The sequence below is a fragment of the Thalia democratica genome, chromosome 1, assembly GCF_965202585.1.
Source record: "Thalia democratica chromosome 1, ktThaDemo2.hap1.1, whole genome shotgun sequence".
NCBI classification, from domain to species: Eukaryota; Metazoa; Chordata; class Thaliacea; order Salpida; family Salpidae; genus Thalia; species Thalia democratica.
This window is the reverse complement of record NC_139165.1, coordinates 73,332,040-73,341,915: the sequence shown is the minus strand read 5'-3', so window position 1 is coordinate 73,341,915 and position 9,876 is coordinate 73,332,040. Positions and strand designations below refer to the sequence as shown.

The window sequence follows — 9,876 nt, the reverse complement described above, 5'->3', positions numbered from 1 at the left end:
AAATGTTTTAGACTCATATTTTTATAGCAGTGGATAAAGTATTTAAAGTACATTAATTCTTTGTACAAAGCCAAACTTATAAAAATTGTTACTTTGGTCATTTTAAAAAAAATAATAGCAACAGTTATGAAGAGTACCCAATTCTTAAAACTAACGACGTTTCTTTTAACTACGAATGACACAGTTGGATGGAATTCTATGAAATTTTTTTTTTTTTATTTACCGGACTGTAGCATTTTTACAAAAAAAATAAAGATAAAAGTATAAAATAATACCTTTTTTTTTAAACTTACGTTTTTAATGGTTGCTATACTATAATAAACCTACCTAAAAAGTATTTTAAAATTGTGTCTACTGGTAAGAGATTTATTAAATATAGCTCCATTAAACGACTTTAATTGAAACAATGTGTGCAAAAGGTGTTTTTAAAGTTTTTTAAGTTGAAAACTCATAATTCAAACAGAAAGATTAGTATTAAAGCTCAACCTAAATAGTTAACTTTATATTATAATATTTGTGTAAAACAGCAGTTGAAAAAAAAGAAAAGTTTCAGAAACTGTTTGAAGTAAAAACAGAATAGTAGTAGTTATCTATTACATTAAATTACTTAGTTTCGACCATAAGGTAAAAATTTAAGAATAAGCTAACACTAATGTTACTCTCTTTTTGTTTTTAAAGAAAATTACCTTTTTATAAAACAGTAAAACTTGTACACATACTTATTTAAATCAAAACATAACTATTGGTACCTAGTTTTACGCGTGTTTGCAGCAGAGGTAAATTTTTTAATCTAGTCTGCACTTGAAGGAAAAAAGATCCAGTGAAAAACTATAGGTGGGGTGACTAAACTGTTTTTAAAGAATAATTAAACGTTGCAATATCTAGCAACTTATAAAATAGTTTCATTAATTAAAACTTAAATAAGCACTTGAAATAAAAGTATTTTTTTATGATAAACTTAAAATTTGTACTAACTTTGTTTTTATAACTGTGGTTAAAGTTTCTTTAGCACAAACAAATATATTGTGATTCGTAAATTAAGTTGGTTTATTTTAAAATTTATATATGTATACACCTCTGTTACCACTATATTTTAATAAAAAATGTCAAACACACATGATTACAACCACTAAGAGTTTTATTGATTTTAAATTTTTGTATACTTAAACAAAAACTTTTTAAACATTCGCAAATGGAACAAAATGTTTTTTACTTAGTGAAACACAAAATTTGGTTAGCTATTTTAGTCAAATTATAAACTTAATGTTATAAAAACATTTTTAAGGAATAGTTTATGATAAGGTATTAGTATACTGATGAACTTTAATACGATCATTTTATTTCGATACTTTTTAATTACATAATCTATAGTAGGGGTGGGCAACGTTTCTCAATCAACGGGCCGGATCCGGAAATATTTAGTCTTTTGCGGGCCGGAGCGTTTTGAATTAGTTATTTACCGGATCCAGTCGAATAATGACTTTTTAAATCCGAATCCTACTGTATACTATATTTAAATCGAGATCCAATTCCGGTCGGATTCTAGTTAAAATATAAGTTTCGGATCCGGCCGGAATCTAGTTGTATTGATACAGTATATTCATATTTTTTAAATCCTTAAAATTCACAAACTTTTCTCAAGTCTGACAACTTAAGATATATATTGAGACATGTCAGGTGTTAAAATAGTGTCTATAAATATAATTGACATTTGATTGACAAAGATACGTATGTAAAATATCGTACTTAAAAAAACACTTTACTTTGGGTAATTTGACAAAGCGATATTCCAACTAAGTTAGAACAACACAAAACATTAGGAAAAAATGGTATATTTATTAATACACGTTAATTTACAAAGTCATTTTTTAGAATATTTTAAATTCAAATTCTGAAAGTTTTTATTTGTAAAAATATAATGCAAAGTTTTATTAAAACTTTGTATATTGACCCTTAGTGGGCCTGTCACTTTGCTTGCGGGCCGGATCCCATTAATGTTTAAAAAACGGTCGGGGGGCCGGTCATTTTCACTCTGCGGGCCGGATCCGGCCCGCGGGCCGTACGTTGCCCACCCCTAATCTATAGCTTTCCAAGAAGTTAAAAGTGTTAGTTATTTAACTAGCTTTGAAACAAAAATTAAACAGTTATTTTTTTCTTTTTTTTATTATTTAAATGCTTTTAGTGCACTATAAAATGAACACGGCTTAGTATTCTAACTAACTTCCAAATAAGATACTTGTACTTAGCCAAATTAAAGATTAAAGTGTTATTTTAATGTTTATTAAACTAAAATGTCATGCTTTTACTTCTTTCTGTTTTGTTTTGAAACTTATTTAAAAACTTTAGTTTCAGCACAAACTATAAAACAATTATTGATTGAAATAAAAATTTGCTTTTTTTATTATCCAAAGAGTACCTATTAAAGCTTAGAAAAAACTTACAAACTCAACTAATTAATGTTTATTTTCAAAACATCAAACTAAAGGTTCTAAAGTCTTTAATATAATGCTTTAAACAAAGAGATTCTAAAATTTCTCATAAAAAGTTTTTGTCATCAAGTAGCTTATAGTTATTTGATACATATTTGTCAAATTCTGTAAATAGTTGCTCTAAAAAACTCAGGTGTATATAATCAAGTAGATTGGATATGAAACGCACGTAGGATACGTAGAAACGTACGTAGTTCATAAACTTATAAAATACATATGCGTGCATTAAATATTTAGTTCAATTATTTATTTACTGGAATAAAACATTATACCGTTATGTTTATTGAGACTTATTAGCTTGATAAAATGAGTTTTGTCAGTCATAAGCTTTGTAAACTAAACCAAATAAATGTAACTTTACAGTTCTCTATCAGATAGCAAGTGCTAATCACACTTGTTTGAAATCATGTATTTTGCTTTGTTTTAGCTTCAGTATTTTTTACGACAACATTAAAGTTGTTACATCTCTTTTCCTGCTGAAGTAAATGTTTTACTTTAAAGTTAGAACAAGTAACCCAGATCGAAGAAATCAATATGTAGCTAATACTTGTTTCTAGCCTGCATATCTTACTGCAAACTTTGTTTTTTCACCCTCAGAGTAATTTCAAAGCTATTGCAGGCTGGATAACTTTTCTGATTAGCATTTTTTAATGAAATTTTAAGTTACAAAGGCTATTAAGCACCTAACACTTATAAGTTTAGCAGTTTTAGTTTAAAGTTTTTATTTGTAACTCAGATTTTCCGTTATCTTGTACACATCGAAAACATATGGTAATTATTATGATACGTATTTTTTTTCTTTAATCAAAAAAATAGTTTCATTATTGACTTAATTATATATACGAGCTTTAATAATAAAAAAAAAAAGTAAGTCATTAGTATAGTTTAAAGTTAAACGAAAACTTATTTAAAAAGCACATTTTTCACTTAAAACCCTTAAGAAACATAAATCTTTTTTTTTGTTGTGTAATGTAAAATACCAAAAAAATCTTTCTATACCAAAATATTTCTATGCATGGTCAATTGACCGTAGACTTCCCTAAAATATATTTGCAATAATATGTATAATGTGTGTTTATGTTTTTACAAAAGGTTTTACGAAAACTATTTTTTTAGAACTAATCATTTTAATATTTTAAGCTTAGTTGTAAATCGGAAATTGCAATAACATAACAAAGTTACGTCAGGTGCACGTCAAACACACAATTTTTTAACTTACATGTGTTTAAACTGAAAAGTTGAATTGGATGACAGAGCTTTTTTTCTCAAACTAAATATAGTTGGATTTGTTTAAAAATTAAGCTGTATATTTAGTTCTTTTTTATGTATAATTTTTTTAGTTAGGTTACTATATAAAGTTAATAAAAAAAATATTGCACAGCCATTGTATAATGTCAGCTTTTAAAGTTTTAGTTGCTGTTGATTCAAGTGAAATAGCTGAAAAGACTTGCAAATGTAAGCATTTGAACAATTGTAGCTTTTGTTTATATCAATACAATAAAAATGTTACTAGTTTTAAATTTGAATTAAAAAAATTTTAACAACTAAATCTATTTTAATACATTATATTTTTTTTAATAACTAGTAACATTTTTTTCTAAATGTAAAATAGAAATTGTTTTATACTTTACTTAGTAATAAGTAAAAACTTTATATTGATCAGTATTTAATTTTTACCAGATTTATTAGAGCCTAACTTGCAAATGTAAAACTTTGAATAAAAATATAGGCATTTTCAATAAAATATAACTATTCTTAAGAAAACTTTTTAAGCTTTTAATAATAACAAAATTGAAAACAGTTTATAAACAAATCCTTTATTTTAAATAATACGACAACAAACATTTTAAAACATACTACAAAAGTTTTTTTATTAGTTATGACTAAAATAGTTTTTAGTTTTATCAAGTTTATCGTAACACCTTTTGTAGTTGTTATAACTAGCTAAACAGTATTCTGTGTGTTCTTTGTTTAAGCTTTCAATCGTACCTATATTTTCAAACATTCAGGGTATTTTGAAAATCTGCACAGAGACGGAAATGAGGTCACGATTGCGCACTTGGCAGAATCTCCGAGACTTCCTTCGATTTCATTCAAACGTTGGTTTTCCTTTAAACTTGTTTTGAATTGGCCTATACGTTCTTAATTAGTGCAAAAAGTTAAATTTAAAAAACAAAACGTAGATCTAGGAAGCTTTCCAACGGAAGAAATAAAAGAAATAATAGACAATCACAACAAGTCACTGGAAAACTTAAAGTTCAAGTTCATTAAAGTTGCTAAGGATACTAGTGTAAGTCTAGTTGTTTACAAATAAAACTTACTTTAAATGTGCTATTAAACCTTAAAGCTGTAATACTATTTGAGAGGATTATATAACAAAGTTCATTAATTTAAAAAAAAAAATTATATTGTTGTTTTAAAAAGACCAGTCTAAGTTAAAAAACTATCAGCTAACTATAATTTTCAATCATTAACTATTTTAGCTTCATTTTATTTCCACAATAAGTATAAGTATTTTATTCTTTATTACCTGTTTGTACTTTGATTTTACTTTTTTAAATTATTTTTTAATATTACTTTAAAGCTTAAAAATTATCAATAAATCAGTTAAGAATTATGTATGAAAATTAGAAACTAACCTGTTCATAGTTTTAAGAGTAACTTAAGTTGCCTTACTTTTCATAAAAAATATATAAATAAAACGAAAACTATTTCAAATTTATTTTATAAGTCTTTTAAGATAATAAAAACTTTGTACTTTAGAAAAATATATTGTATAACAAATCTAAAACTAATAAAAAAATTTTCAAAAACGTATGAAACAAAAAAACATACAGCTGAAACTAGTAAGGAAAGCTACGAAGTAAGGTTTTCAAAATTCAAAATTTATATAAAAAGTTATAAAAAATGTGTATATACACATTTATAATATGTATACAGTGTTAAAAAAACTAAACAACAAATTATTAAAAAATAATATTAAAGTATACCTTTTTTTTTGTAGTCAAGACGTACTGAACTTTTCATTTGTTGTTTGTGTTTATAGGGCCTTTGTTCTAAATTAATATAAGCAATGAAGAATCATTTTTTTAAGTACTAACTTTTTACCCAGCAAATTTTATAGGGTCAATGTTTTGCTGCCGTACAGCACAGTACTAAGTAATAGTTACAACAAACAACTGGCTTTAAGTTTATAGTTACTTTAATTTGCTCTTGTAGATAAGCAAGTATAAGTTGCTGAAGCTTAACTAATGTAATATAATAATTAATCTCAGTGTTCATTAATGACTTTACGCAATACTAAAACCGAGATAGATATTTTTTTAATTTTTGATAAACTTGTTAGAATTCATTTCTTAAGGTTATTAATCAGGAAAAAATCTTAACAACCTGACAAAATCTAACTTAAAAAATTCTGCAGATCTTTGGTCAAATCAGTTACAAGTAAAACATTATAAGCACAGATAGGTATCGTAGGGTAATAATTTTTATCTTACGACGTGCAGAATGATGACCCATAAGAAATGTTGCAGCGGTTAATTTGATAAATTTTCTTTGAACATATTCTATATGTTTGATTTTTTTTAAGTATAGAGACCAGATTGGTGTGTTATATTCCAACTTAGGACGAATGTACACGAGAAACAACTTTTAAAAGATGTCTTCATCTGTAGACATAAAGCTCTTAAAAACTAGTAAAGATGTATTTGATGCAATTCGGTAGAGGTAATTAATATAGTGGTTCCATTTAAAATTTTCAGCAACAAAAACTCCAAGATCTTTAAAGACTTTAGTTGCATATAAGTTTGTATTGTTTATTTTAAAGTCAAAAGAGATAAAGTAGTGTTTTTTTGAACATTTAGGACTTGACAGTTACTAGGGTTTAAGTTTAAATTTCTTTCCTTTAGCCAAATATAGATTTTATCTAAGGAATTCTGTAAAGTTGTGTTCGATTGGCTAAAAAATTTTGTGTCATCTGCGAAGAGGTTAATGTTTTTTATCTAATATCTTAAGTATAATGTTTAAGTAATCAAAGTTTAGATAAAACTATACATACGAAATTAATTATAAGTCTTAGTACCTATTGTTTTAAACAATTGTATCATTGAATTATGGTTTTGTTTCAAATCTATTTAAAAAAAAATAGATAAAAAGTTCAACATTAACACCTTTTTACAATATTAAAAGATATCTATAAAACTGTCTTAATTACACTTTAATGTGTAGTAAACTAAGTTTTAATTTCAAAAATTAGATTGACTAAACGAAGTTGTTTTAAATACAGCTGATAACCTGAGGATAATTAAAATAAGAATGTTTTTGTTTTACAACAAAGTTACTTTAAAAACCTCCTTATGTAAACATTCATTTTAGCCTTTTTTATTCACTGTTTTTATAAGTTTACTCAAAAAGTCTAAAATCACGTTAAATAGCAATTTTTTAAATGCACAGCGGATACATTTATGAAAAATAAAAAAGTGACTTATTAATAGAAAATTATCATTTTGCAAACAATTTAATTAATAAAGATTTTTTAATGTCTATTTTTTTAATCGATCGACCAATTTTTTTTAAATTGTATAAAGAAACATTTAAAATATACTAATATGTACTTACGTATATGTGGAAAGAGTTCTTTTAACACAAAAGGTATCGACAAAAAATTGTTTGTAGATAATACTAATAATAGTTTTATGTACAAAAAGACAACGACGTTTCACCCAAAATTAGGATCTTCAGGTCTTTATCAATTAAATTGAAAGATCCTAGTTTTGGGTGAAACGTCGTTGTATTTTTGTAAATAAAATTATTATTAATATGTACTTACTTTAAATTTAATAGTTTTTCCTTGAATTCAAATTGCATTTGACGCTTTTAATTGCTCTATTTTTTTTATTTAAAGCAGGGTTTCCCAAAATGGGCGGTACCGCACCCCTAGGGGTGATTTTAGTAAGTTGGGGGGAAATAGTTAGTAAACGGGCGAAGAGGGGGGGGAGGGCAATTTTAATATTTTGAAATTTACACTAGATATTCTTGAGTTGCAGAAAAAGAGCAAAAAAAAGTCTTAGGTGTATTTATTAGTAATTTTTAAATTTCTTATACTAGATATTTTAGAGTTTGCAGGTGAAGAGCAAAATAAAAGGTCTTAAGTGTATTTTTTAGTAATTTTGAAACTTACACTAGATATTCTTGAGTTTCAGATGAAGAGCAAAAAAAAGTCTTAGATGTTTTAAATGGTAGTGAGTCTTGTGCAAAAGCCTTTTTGATTTCTTCAACGGGGACATTTTGAAAAAAAAGTTTGGAAAATCCTGATTTAGAGGCTAGCTAAATGATAGATAGTTTATGATCAATGCATTTTACAAGTAGTTTTGTTTTAACTTTTATATTCTTGTTTAAGTTATTGTTGGCTGAAAAACCCAAATTCTAATTTTTGGTTTTCAAATCAAACTAACTTAGTTTTCGACAACTTTAAAATTTCAACCTTCTTTAATTTCTTATATTGTAATACAACATTAAATGTTTCAGAAAAAAGGTTATAGATTGTTCTTACTATATTATAAAAACAACTGTTTTACCATAAAAAAAACACAATTTTTTTTCTATTTACTTTTAGTGATCGTTTAGTTTAAAAAACGCTAGTTTAAAATTACAATCTGGCATGTGTATTATAAAATTAACTTTAAAGTAATTTTGATTGTTTATAGTGTTTAATTGCAAAATATGTATCAATAGAATTTAAAAAAAAAAAAAACTAAAATTATAGCATGTTTAAAATTTTTCGAACATTGTTCTTTTCTTGTGACCAAAAATACGTCTTTTTGCAGTCTTGTTTATTTTTTTATATGCTATACAAGAAAATTTAATTTACAGAATGTCAAGTTTGATTTTAAGTCAACATTGGAAGCAGCAGGGACGGCAATAGTCAGTGAAGTGGAACAGGGAGGCTTCAACATGGTTATTATGGGCAGCAGGGGGTTGGGCGCGATAAAAAGAAAACTTCTGGGGTCCGTGTCGGACTATGTGCTTCACCATTGCAACGTCCCCGTCACGATTTGCCACTTTTAATGGAAAATATTGTTATAAGTAGCCGATAAAATTTATAGGGTTACTTTTACTACTACATATATTTTTTTATATACTCAACATTTTTTATTGTTTAGAAAAAGTGGTTTTGTAAACTTTGCTGATATATAGAACGTTTAATATACGTCTTTTTAGTTTTGTTCGAAGATTAAAATCTTAATTTTATTCAAAGTAAAAAATACCATTTAAAATGTTAAATTAAAATTTTATGTTTTAGAATTAGATATGAGCTCTATTTTTTGCTATCATAATTTTTTTTTTCGTTAAATGGTTTAAACTAGATAATGCTGAGTTATAATTTTTTTATTTAAATAAATACTGTATTGACAAATATTTGAACTCAAACGTAAATGTTTTGCTTATCTATACTGTTTAAATTTGCATATTTTATATCAATGTAAACATATTACATCATGTTTGTTGTATTCCTTGTGCATGAATAAAATTTTTAAACCCATAGTCTTTTCTTTGTTTAACCAGAAAATATTATAATCTTGGTTGTATATAAAATAAACACATATATGTCTGATTTTTTTTTCATAGCTTAAATTTAATACTAAATAACTACTCTGAGAAACTAATTTGTTTAAAAGTTATAAAAGAGAATTTAACTTAAAAATACTTAATATTAATTAATTTGCAATGTTTATTTTTATCTATATATATATTTTACGTATTAGTAATTTTGAAACCAATATTTTAGTACACTGAAAGTCAACCTAAATTATTCTCTCAACAAAAGTCATAAAACTTTTCTAGTATTATACGTTAGAGACAAGCTTTGACAAACAATTTCTTCCGTTAATTAATTCCTTTTAAACTTTAATTTCACTAAAGTAAACAAACTAATCGTTTAATGTGTATTTTAGAAATATAAAACTATTTAAATTACAGAAAATAACTTCAAAAACTTTCGACGTTGAAACTCTGTACGTATTAAAGCAAATTTATATCTTTTGTAGAAAATTTTAGTGAACATAATAGTATCTAAACAACAATGTTTCATTTAAAAAGATCTTAAGTATGGCGAATGTAAAATAGTTTTGTTGTGAAACGGCCTGTAAAAAGTACATTTTAACTTTATAATCAGGTTAAACTTAAAACTCTTTAAATTTATGATAAACTATACAACTAAGACATTTTACTAGTGTGGTGAAGAGTTTTTTATTTAAATTTTATAAAGTTATAAGTTGAGGACATTTAACAACTCTGTAAAAAGAAAAAAAAAATATTTATGAAGTAAGTAGCTCATATAAGAAGGGCTTTAAAATTATAATAATTTATCTATTATCTGAAAATTTAT

At 25.4% G+C, this 9,876-nt stretch overlaps 1 protein-coding gene across 1 annotated transcript; it reads left to right on the top strand.

Annotated features, from left to right (window-relative positions):
- Positions 1-3,833: 3,833 nt before the first annotated feature.
- LOC145830762 (uncharacterized) lies at positions 3,834-9,096 on the top strand. The gene is made up of 4 exons (XM_082938290.1): positions 3,834-3,944; positions 4,499-4,588; positions 4,673-4,779; positions 8,361-9,096. The coding sequence occupies exons 1-4, from the start codon at positions 3,881-3,883 to the stop codon at positions 8,553-8,555; spliced, it is 456 nt and encodes a 151-aa protein (XP_082794416.1). The 5' UTR covers positions 3,834-3,880; the 3' UTR covers positions 8,556-9,096.
- The last annotated feature ends 780 nt before the right edge of the window (positions 9,097-9,876 follow it).

Bases quoted from the DNA above. Each gene is read 5' to 3' on its own strand.
- LOC145830762 (XM_082938290.1), top strand. From the start codon at position 3,881: ATGTCAGCTTTTAAAGTTTTAGTTGCTGTTGATTCAAGTGAAATAGCT. The intron at 4,589-4,672 runs GTTGGTTTTCCT...AACAAAACGTAG, and splicing joins TCCTTCGATTTCATTCAAAC to ATCTAGGAAGCTTTCCAACG. The intron at 4,780-8,360 runs GTAAGTCTAGTT...TTTAATTTACAG, and splicing joins AAGTTGCTAAGGATACTAGT to AATGTCAAGTTTGATTTTAA.